At 38.1% G+C, this 16,106-nt stretch overlaps 2 protein-coding genes across 7 annotated transcripts; one reads left to right on the forward strand and one right to left on the reverse strand.

Annotated features, from left to right (window-relative positions):
* The first annotated feature begins 409 nt into the window (after nucleotides 1–409).
* Nucleotides 410–10,597, forward strand: LOC128601318 (leukocyte elastase inhibitor). Of its 6 annotated transcripts, none has more exons than XM_053614434.1 (7): nucleotides 410–433; nucleotides 2,943–3,120; nucleotides 4,924–5,064; nucleotides 6,316–6,433; nucleotides 8,913–9,055; nucleotides 9,704–9,871; nucleotides 10,031–10,595. In XM_053614434.1, the coding sequence occupies exons 2-7, from the start codon at nucleotides 2,953–2,955 to the stop codon at nucleotides 10,439–10,441; spliced, it is 1,149 nt and encodes a 382-aa protein (XP_053470409.1). In that variant the 5' UTR covers nucleotides 410–433; nucleotides 2,943–2,952; the 3' UTR covers nucleotides 10,442–10,595. The 6 variants fall into 6 exon arrangements, with proteins under 6 accessions (XP_053470409.1, XP_053470407.1, XP_053470408.1 ...); XM_053614432.1 differs by lacking the exon at nucleotides 410–433 and adding an exon at nucleotides 729–877; XM_053614433.1 differs by lacking the exon at nucleotides 410–433 and adding an exon at nucleotides 733–1,284.
* Nucleotides 10,598–13,025: 2,428 nt separating this feature from the next.
* Nucleotides 13,026–15,284, reverse strand: LOC128601075 (trypsin-2). Its single transcript, XM_053613983.1, has 6 exons — nucleotides 15,183–15,284; nucleotides 14,954–15,104; nucleotides 14,609–14,859; nucleotides 14,169–14,305; nucleotides 13,971–14,072; nucleotides 13,026–13,869 (listed from the first exon to the last, which is right to left on the reverse strand). Exons 1-6 carry the CDS (start codon nucleotides 15,220–15,222, stop codon nucleotides 13,822–13,824), a joined length of 729 nt encoding a protein of 242 aa, XP_053469958.1. The 5' UTR covers nucleotides 15,223–15,284; the 3' UTR covers nucleotides 13,026–13,821.
* Between the last annotated feature and the right edge of the window lie 822 nt (nucleotides 15,285–16,106).

The following is a 16,106-nucleotide window of genomic DNA, read 5'->3' on the forward strand; positions in this document are numbered from 1 at the left end:
CTGCTGCACTTTTCTACGCTTGGCTGCTGTCTCCATTTCTTACAGACTGAGCTGCTAAAATATATCAACCAACTTGCGTTGAGTATGGACCAAGTGTACAACTGGAGGGGGGCACACACCTTTTTCCTTAACAAACGCAAATATATTAAAAAGTAATAGATATAAATAAATAAAATAGATGAAGAAAAGACAGATCCGTTGGTTGGGTTCATTAAACGGGGACATATAGAAAATATTTTCTACTGTATATTGGGGGGGAAGATTGGCATTTCCTCAACATTGTGGGGGCACGACCGCCACATAGTCAATGCACCATGCAGTACCGGAAACGGGAGGAACGAACGACTCGAACCCGAAAACTCGAGACGTGAACTAATCATTTCTGTTTCCGGGGAACGGTCGTGACAAATGTGACGTGGCAAAAGATCAGGAGGTGAGGTGAACTATCAGACTGCATAGCCTCAAGACCCAGCTAAGCTATTAATGAATCATTTCTGTTTCTCATAATTCGGCCTTGGTTGCATTAGCCTATAGTTTATTTGATAATTTATTAAGTACTAGATGTGTTGGGAATTTAACATGTAACATTTTAATTATATTCCGCTGAAAGGAACGAAACGACTCGAAAAAAGATTCGTTCATTTTGTTGAATGAGATTCAAAGAACTGAGTCAGTAAAATGATCCGAAACTTCCCATCACTATTACAACATACGACGTCATTTCCTGGACTTGCCTCCAATGAGGTGGGACTCAGAGGGGAGGTGGGACTTAGAGGGGAGATGACAAGGAAATGATATATATATAAATATAAAATCACACAGTTTGAGGAACACAGCATTTCAGACAGCAGGTCAGTGTAACAGTGCAGGAGTTAAGGTAAGTGTAGTGCAGTATTGTAATGAGAATGTTGCAGTTAAAGCGTTACAAGACGGCTGTTTGTCAGGACGATCGCACACGCAGTAGTTAGGAAGGAAGCATCAGATGTTGGTTTTTAGTTCACAAAGTTTCTGCGAATGTTTAGAACTATTTCAGTTTATTTCACTTTCGAATGACGTTTTAATAGCTGATAAGAGCTTTGTCTTAGTCAGGCGCACGCCCTTGTCGCTGTTTTTTAATGTTGTAAATTTGGAGTAAAGTAGTATGGAGGTTATGTGACGGGGCGTGGTGCAGACAGCCCACTGTAAACTACTGGAGTCTGTCCCAGGGGCGGAAGAGAAAGGCGGACACCAGTCCTCATGCGGAACTGATAAGAGGGACAGTGAGCAGGGACAACGGGGTTGGTTGTAAGAGCATTTGAGTATATTTGATACACCATGGGGCCCTGTTTAAAACGTTGATAATAAAATATTAAGTTATAATGGATATGTGTGTGTGTGTGTGTGTGTGTGTGTGTGTGTGTGTGTGTTACTTTACTTTCAAAACCTACAAAAATACACTACAAAGTGAGACTCATAGTTCTTTCAGTAATTTTACCATTCGTCAATGTATGACGTGATCAGAAAAAGTCGGATTTATCATAAAACTTGCCTCGGGTGTTGTTAGTGTTTGTAGGATTACCAGACCGATAAAATATTATTCTTTTCTAACTAGGCTAGTTTGGTGTCGCTAGCCACAGGGAGGCACAACCAAGCTATCAGTAGCTGCGTTTACATGGACAACAATAATCCACTCGTAACCCGATTAAGACCATATTTTGATTAAGAAACTACCATGTAAACAGCAATTTTTACTTACCTTAATCTGATTAAGGTCATACTCGAAGTAAACACTAATGGAATTAAGACAGGTGGAGTACTCCTGTTTTAGTCGCATTATGGACGTGTATTACAGACATGTAAACACCTTAATCACATTATGAACGTCGTGTGGGAGTTTTCACCGCAGGACACGATCACACATGGCAGTTTTACATTTTACGGCGAGCAAGAGAGTTCGTCTGCGTCCCAAACTGTGTACTTTCCTACTATAGGCCTGTAGTGGGGAAGAATACATGTATCTCGGCTACTATATAGACGGTAAGTACGCGGTTTGGGACACACCCACGGCTTCAAGCAGTCGTCTATTAGCATGTACAGCATGACTAATAATTAACTGCACTTAAAGCGTTCGTAAAAAATCTTTTATATAAAAACACCCAAAACTGTATACGGTCCCATAACGAAGACCAACTGTATGTTGCTACGTGAAATTCTGGAGGGACATCAGACGGCGTGGCACGGTGACGTAATGACGTGTGCTGTTAATCTAATTATGTTCTAAAACATGTAAAACGGGAACATGACAGGAGTATTCTAAAAGCGACTCATGTAAACACCTTAATCACATTATTATCTTACTCAGAGTAAGGCCAATAATTAGATTACTGCTGTCCATGTAAACGTAGTCAGAGTTTGGCAGCCAATAAGACACAGGTGCTTCCATGTATTTTCCTGTGAGCCCTGTCTGATTGGTCTCGCTTCCGTTCATTGAAGATATAAAATTACGACACCGCCGTCTTCTTTTCACCTTCAGTTATGTAGTAACAAACCACTCCAAGTGGATAATTATTCGGGGCTAAAGGAAAAATCTTCAGGGCTACAGCCCGATTCAAGTGCATCGAACATGAGTACAGCTAAAAGGTCTAATTTACCAATAAACCTTACTGTGAAAGACAATTTCATGTCAATTCAAGTGGTTTACCACACAAAAGTATTAAAAAGAAAAACTTTGAAAATTGCATCGGAAAATAATAATAAATAAATAAAGCCACAGCAAAATCAACATGGGAATATGTGGGGAGAAAAACGTGGGAAGAAAACCCCCACAGCTATCAAAAATGCAGTGTATTATGTTTTTGGTGTGATATTTTCACTACTTTTTAAAAAAATTATTATTAATTTCTTTTTACATCCAGGGCTTTCTTTGCCAATTTGTTATTTCAAAAAATATATTTCTCCTTCAGATTTTGCAAAATGGAGTCTCTTTCAGTGGCAAACACCAATTTTGCACTTCACCTATTCACCAAGATCAAGGAAGGCAACAAAACCGGGAATGTCTTCTACTCTCCTCTCAGCATCTCTTCTGCGCTGGCCATGGTGTCTCTCGGAGCTGCAGGCAACACAGCAACTCAGATGTCTGAGGTCAGAACAAAAATAATAATCATGCAAAATCATGATAGTTATATTAATACACATAAGACAATAAAGGTTAATGATTGTGTTTTAACATTGTATTTAGCCGAGAGTGGAATTGTTACAATATCCCCCTGTCAGATAAAAGGATATGTGACCTTTTACAATGAGTACATGATACAGCTTTTATAGTCATGTAGGTGTGACCATGTTGTGTTTCTATGGTTACATCGATGCTGTCAGCCATAATCTTAACTCATCTCCCATCTCCTAACAAGGCTGTACCATGGATTTGGTGTTCCTTATTGCTTGATTTGATTAAAGTATGTAGAAGTAAAGTGCAGAAATGTGGACCATCTTAATTAAAGGGGAAAAAAATCATTTAGCATTTTGTGTGGATTTTCTAAGATTTCAAGAAAAACTGTTTTCTACACTGCCTCAACCAGTTCAGCAGAACTCGAGTATAAAACATTCCTCTGGGTTTGACTGAGTTTGCAGTTCCTGTTCACTAACATTGCAAAATGCTACAGACTCTTCAGTCAGTTAAGGTCACAAATGCCGAGTACAAGAAGCAAAACAGCAATCATCAAAGAGAAAGAAGATCTAATCAAAGACGATGAGTTTAAAATGAAATGAGGCCATACTGATTGCTGATCCGTGTTAGGATCCTGTGCTCTGAAGACATGCACATAAATTTATCATTGTCATTTCTTTATAACTGAAGATCTGTTTAGTTGCTACCCCAACTCAGTTCCCTTCTTTTGATGGGGTAGGATTCAGTTTGTCTACTGTGATTATAAAGAAGGAACATCACAGGACGCATGGTGAATGTGGTGGAAATTCACCCAGATGGTACATTACGTAAGAAGATATGAAAATTTCTTCATGTTCTGTGGTGACACGTAGAAATTCTGTGGAAAATTTCTCAACTAATGCAAATAAAAAGCAAGACTCATCATACAGCAGACATTCAGACTGTTTAGGGAGTGTGATTCACTTCACTGGAATAGGAATTGCACTGAAATTGCAACATCATGGGTTATTGAGAGAAATGCAAATCTTGGTAATTACTCTGGGCCTGGTTTGATGTTAGATCATCCTGAAACATGAGTAGGGTGTAGGGGAAAGTGTGTCCCTTTAATTCCTGTATGAACAGTTTGTTCTGTGCAATGGATCTGTATATTATAATAAACATGGTAAAATCCTGTTTCATGATTTTTAAGTCCACATTTCTATACTAAGTATATGACCATGCAGGCACGCACAAATTTTACTAATGTTCACGCAAACAACTTGTGCATGTAGTTAAAAAAAAGGTTTTGCAATTCTGATGATTAATATGTTACTGTATGTCTTGTGCTTCAACAAACCAGTGAAGCCTAAGTGTTCAACCAGTAGCAGTCCAACAGGCACAGCAATCTCAGAAGGTCCAGTTCCCACCGGCTTTACAAAAGGTTATTGGATGCAAATACTCCGTGGAGGCACTGACATCCATGGGGAAAAGGCATTATTTTGGCAATAACATTGGTGATGGTAGTTAATGGCATACATATAGGTGCTTCTCCTTGGTGGCGGATAACTGGGACCGGTGCTGCCCTTCTTTTTGTGCATTTGTACTACACAGCTTACATATTAAAAAGTATGACATATGAACCACAGTTTTCACTTGTCTACTAATTTATTCATGATTTGTTACGTGAATCTAAAATTCTCTCAGGATGGAGGTAATCTTCATTTACCACAAAGACTTCCTGCTTTTTATTAAAAACAAATAAAAAAACCTTTGATTATATCTCCATCCATATTACCTAGGTTCTGCACCACAACAAAGCCAAGGACGACGTCCACGTCAGCTTCAACAAGCTGATGGCTGAACTGAATAAAGCAGGAGCTCCGTATGCCCTCAGCATGGCCAATAGACTTTATGGAGAGCAGACCTACAAATTTGTGGAGGTAAGATTTGTGGATACAAAGATGTGCAAAATAACCTTTCTACCATACACACTATGTATCATGATATAGAGCTGTGCTAATAACAACCCGACAACAAAACAGTAGTGTTACACACACACACACACACACATATATACACGTGTATGTGTGTGTGAACTAACATTTGTAATATAATGAGGCAATTTCTCTAAGATGTATATTATTCTATATGGACATGGTAGTGGGTCCTGTGGGGTTTTGACTGGGTCCTGTGGAGTGAGAAATGCTCACTCCATTTTAATTGAAATCATTGTCGTATTCATGATTCAACTCTAGAGCCTTTAAAGCAGTGGTCACCAAACCTCTTCCTTGAGATCTACCTTCCTGCAGGTTTCATCTCCAACCAAAATCTAACACACCTGTTTTAGTTGACCAAGAACTTCTTAAAGCAATGATTGGGTGGTCATGTGGGCATGATTATGTTTGGAGCTAAAGTCTTCAGGAATGTAGATCTCCAGGATCAAGGTTGGTGACCACTGCTCTAAAGACATGTGTGTATACAAGGTTGCAATTCTATCTGGATAAAAACCATGTGTCAAATGATTAAATGAATCTGAAATATGTTAATAATGTACAGTTGGGGTACTCGATCCCGGACTCTGGTCCAATTATGCACGGACTCGCACTTGTCATGCACTCGGGTAAATCTGTAGTTGAACTTGACATGGACTCGGACACTTCGGAAGTTTTCTGAGTACAGTCGAGTCTGCCCCATGAGACGCATCAAATAATTGAAACGTCAACTCGAACTGCAGGATACAATATAGTGTGATACAAATGAAGCTGTTTTGTTATTGTATTTTCATACACTTGTAATATAATAAGTTCTACATACACCTCTATATCCCTTTTTTCATTGAAACCATTTTTTATAGGAAACTATTTGGAGTGCTGACATGAAATACAAATATTAAATGGCAATGGCAAGATGTAATAGTGGTATTTTTTGTTATGTTTATGTATTATGCCATTGGGTTGTGAAGGTTAAAATATTAATTTAACAGCTCAGTGTTGCGTTTACAGTTGTGATTTCAAATCTTTTCAGTTTAATTACTTTCTGGACTCGACTTGGACTCGGCCATTAAGGACTCGGACTTGAGTCTGCCCCTATTGGACTCTGTTGACGTTCAACTCTGTTGCATTTATTCTCCAGTAATTGATGATCTTCCTGTATTTCATTGTTTTTAACTGATTTTCTTTTTTTTAAAACAGAAATTTCTGAAGGAGACAAAAACACACTACCATGCTGAGCTGGAAACTGTTGACTTTAAAGCAAATGCAGAATCTGCACGGGTCAATATTAATAACTGGGTGGAGAAGCAAACAAAAGGTTAGTACTTAAACATGTTTTTGAAATTTCCATCTAAAATGTATTCATGTAGTATTTACACTTCCATGGGAAGTAAAATAGTTTGATTAACAGATTGTAAAATCCTTGAATGTAATTTCACTGCATCAAACCTTCCCAAAGTAGGAATGTCACAAAGTCGGATAGCAGTTAGCTTTAATCTTCAGAAAATCCGTTGCTGGTAAGTTGAGCCATGATAATGTTATTGGAGCAATACCATACAGCGCTGTGAAAAAGTATTTGCCCCATCCTGATTTCTTCTGTTTTTGTGTATCTCATACTAAACAGTTTTAGATCTTCAAATGAAATACAACATAAAACAAAGGCAACCTGAGAAAACACACAATAGTTTTTATGTATTTTTAAAAAATTTTATTGATGCAAAAAAAAAAAATCCAACACCTATCACCCATGTGAAAAACTAATTGCCCCCTTAAACTTAAAATCTGGTTATGCCACCTTTAACAGCAATAACTGCAACCTAACGCTTCTGATAACAGGAGATCAGTCTTTCATGTAATTTTGACTTACTCCTACGCTTTGGATCATTGTCTTGCTGCATAATCCATTTGCACTTGAGTTTCAACTTACGGACTGAAGCCCGGACATTCTCCGCTACGATTTTGTGGTAGAGAGCAGAATTCATGTTTCCCTCAATTATTGCAAGTTGCCCAGAACCTGAAGCAGCAAAGCATCCCCACACCATCACACTGCCTCCACCATGCTTGACCGGAGGTATGATGTTCGTTTTGTGGAATTCTGTCTCCCAAACAGTTCCACTTTAAACTCATCAGTCCACAGAACATTCTCCCAAAAGGTTTGAAGATCATCAAGGTGTCACGAACCTCGAATCGGCATGGAAGCAGAAGCGGGTGGCAGGTGTAGAGCGTGGTATCGGGAAGTTCAAGAAACGTAGTCGTAAGACAGGCAATGGTCAAGCGAACGGACGAACAGCACAAACGGGGTCAGGCAGAGAGCGTAGTCGAAACTGGAAACAAGGGTCGAGGATCACGAGAAGACTCATGCGTGCATGAGAAGTGAGTGTTGCATCTTGGGAAATTGAGTTCTGATCTGACTGAGCTGTGACACAAGGTGCATTTTGGCAAAATTCAGACGAGTCTTAATGTTCTTCTGGGTTAGCAGTGGTTTTCACCTCGCCACTCTTCCATGGATGTTATTTTTCCCAGTGTCTTTCTGATAGTGGAGTCATGAACAGTGACCTTTATTGATACAAGAGAGGCCTGTAGGTCCTTTGTGTTGTCCTTGGCTCTTGTGTGACTTCCTGGATGAATCATTGCTGTGCTCTTGGAGGAATTTTGGAAGGACGGCCACTTTTGGGAACGTTCACTACCGTGCTGAGTTTTTCCATTTGGAGATAACGGCTCTCACTGTGGTTCTTTGGAGTCCCAGAGCCTTTGTAATAGCTTTGTAACCTTCCCAGACTGATGTCTTTCAATCACTTTCCTCGTCATTCTCTTTTCTGGAATTTCATTCAACTTTGGCGTAGTGTGTTACTGGGTAAAACCTTTTAACTCCTATATCATGTACTCTCTTATTTTATGAACTGCTATCAAATATCTATGATGAATGTATTCACTTAATTACCTCTTTGAATAAGCTGATCAATTGCCATCCTTTATTATAGCTGATACATGTATGTTCTATACCTTGAAAAGGCTTATTTTTGTGACTTATTTTTATGTGCTGTGTGCTTTGTCTGAGTCTGTCTAAGCACCTGCAAAAGTTGCTATGCTGTTGAGAAAGTTCTATTTAAGTGTGGATGTGATTGAACAGGGTTTGCAGTAATCAGGTCTGGTTGTGTCTAGTCCAGCTGATCTCCATTATCAATGCAGACTCATAGATTTGGGGAATTAGTAACTATGGGGGCAAATACATTTTCACACAGGCCCAGTTGGTATTGGATAACTTTTTTTGCTTCAATAAATAATATTTATCATTTAAAAACTGTATTTTGTGTTTACTCAGGTTGTCTTTGTTTTATCTTAGATTTAGTTTTAATTTCTGAAACAGTTTAGTACGAGATCTACACAAAAACAGAAGAAATCAAATACAAATACTTTATTTCAGCACTGTATAGAGGGCTCTTGTGACTTTAGTGAAACACTGACAATAAATTGTGTGTATTTTATTATCAGCATGCTTCTTAAGCTGATGAACTTTTTCTATCCATGTTTACCTTCCACAGATCTAGTCTAGCTATAATTCAAACCCACTTTGTAGATTGTTCCCCTGTGATCTTGCTGATTTTCACTTATATTATTTTGTGTACTCCCTCAGTACTAGGAAACTACTACTTTATTATTATTATTATTATTGTTATTATTATCATGATCATGTTCTACTTAACTGCATGAAGAAATGTTTTCTTTCTATGCAGTGGTTCTGTATGAATGTTGTGTCTGCTTAACAATGTTTTTGTGAATCGAAATTCTCACAATAGAAAAGATCAAGAACTTGCTGCAAAAAGGAATTGTTGATAATTCGACCAGACTTGTCTTGGTGAATGCCCTCTACTTCAAGGGCGACTGGGAGAACCAGTTTAAGGTCAGAGCAACAGAGGAGCTTCCTTTCAAGCTGAACAAGGTGGGTGCCATGCAGTTACAAAAAAATGCAGTCTCTTACCCTTTCCTCTCCTCCTTCCTGTCCTCCCCTGTGCACTCCTGTCTTCTTTTGTGCGCTCCTGTCTTCTTTTGTGCACTCCTGTCTTCTTTTGTGCACTCCTGCCCTGTCCTATTGTGTTTTGTGAGAAATTGCACTGATATCTTGTCATTTATTAAAAAACGTTAAACCGAAAAGCTAAAAAAATCTTTACCTAATATTATAATTACATGAATCTTGTCTTTCCTCCCTTCTCCTGTGCACCCCATCCTCTTTTGTCTGCTCTTGCTTATTGCCATTTTTGAACCTCTCCTATTTTGCTTTGTGAGAAATTGCACTGATATCCAACAAAATATAGACATTAAAAAAAAAGTAAAAAACAAAAACAACCAAACAAAAAAAAACCCCTAAATATAAAAAAAGTAGCACTGTAACTTGCGTACATGAATAAGGTTTTCTCTGTAGTGGAGGTAAAAACTCTCCAGTTAAAAATCACAGCATGATCCCCTTGTGGAAACGGTGGTGATCTGTCATGCATGTTTGTGAATTGTGAATTTTTGCACCCCCAACCCCCCCCCCCCCCTTTATTTACATTAATGCTAAATAATGTATTTTAATATGTTTTACACGCAGAAAGAAACTAAACCAGTGCAGATGATGAATCAGGAGGCAGAGTTTCCCCTGGCCTTTATTCCTGATCTGCGGTGCAAGATTCTTGAAATGCCATATGAGGGCAAGGAGCTCAGCATGCTAATTATGCTACCTGATGAGATTGAAGATAACACTACTGGCCTTGAGAAGGTGAATGATAAATCTACTTAATTTATGTATAAAATGAATTTTTTATAGTGTGTGTTTTTATTTATTTGTTTGTTTGTTTGTTTATTTATTTATTTAGTTAGTTATTTATTAGTATTAATGTATTATTTAATTGTTTTATTATTTTTTATATAAAATCAGCTTGAGCACCAGCTCACTTATGACAACTTCATGGAGTGGACACGGCCTGATAGGATGGACACTGTGGAGGTGCAGGTGTCTTTGCCGCGATTCAAACTGGAGGAAACCTATGACATGAAGGAGCTGCTCATCAGCATGGGCATGGTAGATGCCTTTGTCATGGGCAAGTGTGATTTTTCACACATGTCTCCTTGCGATGACCTGGTGCTCTCCGAGGTGGTGCATAAGTCTTTTGTAGAAGTGACTGAGGAAGGCACTGAAGCAGCTGCAGCCACCGCGACCGGCATGGTGGGGTGTTGTCTCAGGCCTCCCCCCAAAGAGCTCTTTGTGGCAGACCACCCCTTCCTCTTTTTCATTCAACACAAACCAACCCGAAGCATTCTCTTTTGTGGACGTTACAGCGCTCCTTAAATTGCCCGATGCTCTGAAGTGCAATTATAACTCTATGCAGTCATTTGATGTCATAACTAAATAAGTGTGCACTGACTAAACATGTTTAGCTTAAAATATGGAAATATATTTCCTGACATATTTCCAATAAAGCACTTTGTCAAAACAGGTTGTTATTCATTACTTACATAATGACCTAAACATGTTCTTCACATCACATATCAGTGTCTTTTATTAAACAATCTTTGTCTTTATATTTAAAAAATATGCCACACGGTGGAGAACTGGGTAGCATTGCCACCTCACAGCTTCAGGGCCCCTGATTCAATCCTTACTCTGTTCTTGTCTGGGTATTCTCCCCCTGTTCATCTGGGTCTCCTCTCACTGTTCAGAAACATGTAGATAGGTGGACTGGCTACACTAAATTGTCCCTATGAGTGAATGTGTATGTGCATGGTGCCCTGCAGTGGACTGGCATCCTGCACTATTGCAACCCTGACCAAGATAAACAGTTACTGAAGATGGATGAATATAAACAATTGAAATAACAGTAATAAGTGTATTTTAACATTAATTAATAGCTTCAATTAATTATCGCTATAATTAATTATTAATTCATCAGTTAATAATAACGTTAATTGAAAGTAAGGTTCCACCATCTACGGTTTTAACATATTTAACCAATTACAATGGAAATAAGGGAGGCACTTGAAATGTAATCTTTTCTGCTGTCTCAGATAAAGCAGCAGTCAGACAAAACAAAATGAACAGAAAAGCCAATTCACTGACGGGGAAAGGAAATGGGAGAAGAAAGTCAGGAAGGAAGAAACTGCTAACTGTTGAGTAGCTGTTTTCTTACTGTTTGGTGTACACATGGCAATATATAGCTGTCTTATCCACTGTCCTACGCTAGGGTTTTTGTGGTAAAATTCAATTTCTGGAGGAGACTCGAGGGTCTTTATGATCCATGTGCAGGAGGTTTATAATAATGTATGCAGATCCAAGATTTGTCTTTTTTCGTATTCAATAGGCCATGCAGAGTAGTTCCTAGGCAAAAACATTCCAAATCACAATCTCAGGAATGAGAGTAGAGAGTGGTGGTGTTATACTGGTGGAGACTATTATTCTGTTAATAAACAGAATGGTTATAAACTATGTGATACACAGTTTATATATGTAAATGAGACTACACTGAGAGATTAGGCTATAACTTTGAACAAAGTGTAAGTACATTTACAGAATCTATTGCAACCGCTAACATGTGACTTTACCTTGGCATAAATATCGTGTGTTTCTTTTAAGCACAGCTATATCCCAAGACAGAACACACTGTTGAACACAATAGGGCTAGCAGATTTGCGCACAGTGGAGCAACAGAATGAAAGAAGGTAATCAAATTAATTGATTGCTTATGAGGCACTATATTGACATGGTTGCACCGTAAGTACGTAAAGGATGAGTGTATCTAAACTTTTGACCGGTAATGTATATTTTAAGGGAAATATTGACATTTAAAAAAATAATAAATACTGCATGGTTTGACATGTTTGCTAATGCAGTGAAATTCATACATTTGTAAGTGTGGCTTAAGTGTCCTGCTGTATCTCCACAAAGTATGTGATTTGAGACAGTTTATGAGAGCCATCATAGTGTTTAATATACATACCAGTATACTCTACTGGCATATAGTTAGTTTCTTAATGACTGGAACATTGGATGGATGAAACAGCAGGGTTTAGGACAGGACTAGTTTATTTTATGATAGCCTGTTATCTCCCTAACCTTGATTTGATGTTCCATTTGGAAGGCTGTCAGCAGATGGTGGTCTTCTCACCCTCATCCTGTTTACGAGTCCATGTCAACACTTTTTATATGTGCTTCTCCCATTTTTCAGGGACCTTGCGGTCTTGGCCTTGGTCACCACAAGGTTTAATGTTTTGGCATTCTGAGATGCTTTTCTTCTCATCATGGTTGTAAAGAGTGATTATTTGAGTTACTATAACCTTCCTAGCAGCTTGAGCCAATCTGGCCATTTTCCTCTGACCTCTCTTAACAACACGACCATTAACCTCAACTGCTCAGCTGTATAAATGAGATAAATATAAGTCACTCTTGATAAGGGTGTCTGCCAAAATGTCGTAAATGTAATTCCAACTATTGGTAACAGGGCTGATGTATTATTGGTTAGACACAATACAATTTGAATATAAGGCAAAATAAGACAGCATGCTCTCCACTGTTGAATTCATCCCAATTATGTCACTTCCTCAAAATCACAATATTTAATTAAAGAACACGTTATTTGTAAGGGGAGTTTTAAAGTAATAGTGTTTCACTGTAGAAAGTGAAGCTACCATGGGCATAACTTTGTTTTGAAAAGTGCCAGGGGGAAAAAAGTATTATAAACTAAGTGAATTTTCAGTGAAAGTTTCTTTTGTGTTTTAGCTCATCTGTATTCAACTGTGTTAGCAGCTTCTGTATCAAAGCATGTTAATTTAACTAGCATTTCATCCATTTCCTGTGTGAGCGGTTTTGTATATGATTTTTAATGGACTACACCTTTAGAAAGCAGAATTACATATATATAAAGATGGAAAGTACTGGATGCCGTAAGAGAAAATTTTATTGTACATACAATATTGTTCAGCATCTTATTCTTTACACTTCAGATATATTTTGAACAATATTACTAAGAATTAAACAATATTATTCCTAATTCAAAATGTTTATCGGTATGGAACCGGACACATCAGCGTTTGCCTGACACATAGCACCACGGATACACACAATGCTTAGTTATGTTTTGTTCGACTAGAGGTCGTGGGAGGACAGCACTAGCACGTCTCTGTCTGTGACAATTACCCATAATCCCCCCATACACACAAATACGTGTTAACGCAAATATATCAATCTGGCTTAACGATGAAGTGCACAATATAACAAATAAAATGTCACAGAAATTGTGTGATCTACGTATTTTCAACAGTTTACAGATTTAATGCCAGTAAATATGATATATATTCAGTCAGCTTCTTTATAGTTGTTGCTCTCCTGGGGTTAGTAAGAAACAACAAAGTTTATGGATTATAGCTATGTAAATGACCTTAGCATGACCTTATGCTGTAAGCAGTTGGTGCTGCCTAAAGAAACAGGACTTTATACTAATTAAAAACCTCTTTTACTCTAGCCACACGTTGGCTACTGGTTCATTCGTCGGTTATTCATTATTAAAAAGATGATTGTAGTGCATGAAAATGCTTGAAAAGAAACTCAATTTTACAAATGAAGAGTCAAACAGGACTGTGTTATTGCTTCAACAAATTTTTTTTTTATTTTAATATAATGTTGGTGCTGAATTTCATAGTATGTTGTTGCATTGTGTAAAGTGGACTGGAGCAGATTTAATTGCTGGCAATTGTCTGGGAAATCCAGCTGGTGAAAATGCAAACCTGGAGGCAGAGTGAGAAGATTATTTGTATAATAGAGACATTTGGTATCTATGCTGTAGATCATATCTGATCATATCACAATAGACAGCACTTGATTTTACCTTGGCATAGACACCAGGGTGATTCTTCTCAGCACAGCCATAACCCCAAGACACAATACCTTGCAGCTCACCATTGCACACCACAGGGCCACCAGAGTCACCCTGAATGAGGTAGAGTTAACATTTTATTGCTTATGTGGCCAGAAATGTGAATATGGTACCCTTTACTTCTCACTTTACTCTCACATCTCGCTTTACCTGGCATGAGTCCTTGCCTCCCTCCAGGAAGCCAGCGCAGAACATGGCATTAGTGATCATTCCAGGGTAAGAGTTATTGCAGTCTGTGTCAGAGAGAATAGGGACCTCCAGACACTGCAACTTGTTGCGATCAGCAGCTGCAAAGACATAACACAAATAAGTTAATATTAGAAAATAGAAGTCAAACAGGGCTATCTTATAATGCGATACACACAAAGGATGCGGTTTGGAAAGAAGTTTTGAAAATTGCTTTTCTGAGCAATGAAAACTAGTCAGTGTTGTTCAGTGGCTGGTGTAATACATCCAAACAACAATGTTACATCTCAATGCATTCTAGACAACTCCTACCCCTTGAACATATAACTTCCATTTCAGCATCATCTGCCACATTTTCCACAAGCAAATAAATTGTCCTGCGTAAACAAACTGTCTGTACTCACTGGAGCTCATGGTGTTTCCCCATCCGGAAACTGTGCACCAGGTACCCGCAGGGGGGCAGCTTTTAGGCAGAGCAACCGGCTGCACATAGCTGTTCAGGCTGGCAGGTTGATTCAGCTTGATGAGCATGATGTCATTGTCAATGTTCCAGGAGTCATAGTTGGGATGGGGGATGACACGAGCAGAGGAGATGAACTGCTCAGTACCCTCATTAATCTTGATGTGGTGCTCACCCAGACGAACCTCCAGACGACTAAAATTGGGATGGAAATGGTTTAATGTTCTGAAGTTCATAAGGTGTATTTTCCGTAATGACTAATTTATTAATCATTAGATAAACCACTTACGATTGGTAGCAGTGAGCAGCAGACACAACCCAGTTCTGATTGATCAGAGAACCACCGCAGAAGTGATAGCCAACGTTCAGAGACACTTGCCAAGGCTGGGAGTAGGGTGTGCACTCATACCCTCCTACAATCTTGTCATCCTCCAGAGCAACTTCATACAGAAACAATTATTGTATTTCAGAATATACTGTAATGGGTGTCAGATCATACTGCTCAGGTTTGTACTTACAACAAGCTCCCACAAGCAAAAGCAGGACCAGAGACCTCATGATGATTGTTGATCACTTACGATGGAGAACTCACTTCACACTCCTATTTATGCAAACCAGGAGATCCATGTGGACCAATCAACAATTTAAAAAAAAATATCTAAAGTCTGATAACTGAGTCTGTAAATGAATCACTTTTTTTGTTGCCAAAAATAACTCGCTCACTCTCACTTTCAGTGACTGGTCAAGGTCATGGGGAGCCAGAGGCAATCCTGTTAGGACTGGGCATAACCCAAGTTTGGGATTGAGCTGTGGACCCTGGAACCTTTTACCTAATGCACCACCAAGCAGCACCCAAAAAAGAACTGGAAAGAATATTTAGTAATTTTTCCTAATTTCCTGTATTTCTTTTCTTTCTTAAACTATTGAAAGGCCATGATTTAACTATTATACACAGTGACAATACAGTGCAATCAAAAAACATTAAAACTACATTACATTTTCAGTTGGAATTTAGATTTTTTTTGTATATATTAATTGGTTGGTGTATTAACTTTTAATTATTTATGTATATGTTTGGTGGTTTGGGAAACCTGATGGCTGTTGCTCTGTTCGAATTCTAGCATACAGCTAAATATTTTATTATATATATATATATATATATATATATATATATATATATATATATATATATATATATATATATATATATTATAAAATATTTAGCTTATGATTAAGATATGATATGTGCAAGAGGGACAGATATTTCAGTTCAAGAAATCCTGTAGTTTTTTCCAGGCTACCAAACACCTTATAACACATAATATAAATGGAAATTACTGTAAAGCTAATTCATATAATACACTTATTGAATAGGTTTTTTTAATAATGTGTTTTACCATTTACTGTAATGTACAGTCCATAAATACTGAGTTATACACTGA

This window comes from Ictalurus furcatus, chromosome 25, assembly GCF_023375685.1.
Source record: "Ictalurus furcatus strain D&B chromosome 25, Billie_1.0, whole genome shotgun sequence".
In the NCBI taxonomy this organism is placed as follows: domain Eukaryota; kingdom Metazoa; phylum Chordata; class Actinopteri; order Siluriformes; family Ictaluridae; genus Ictalurus; species Ictalurus furcatus.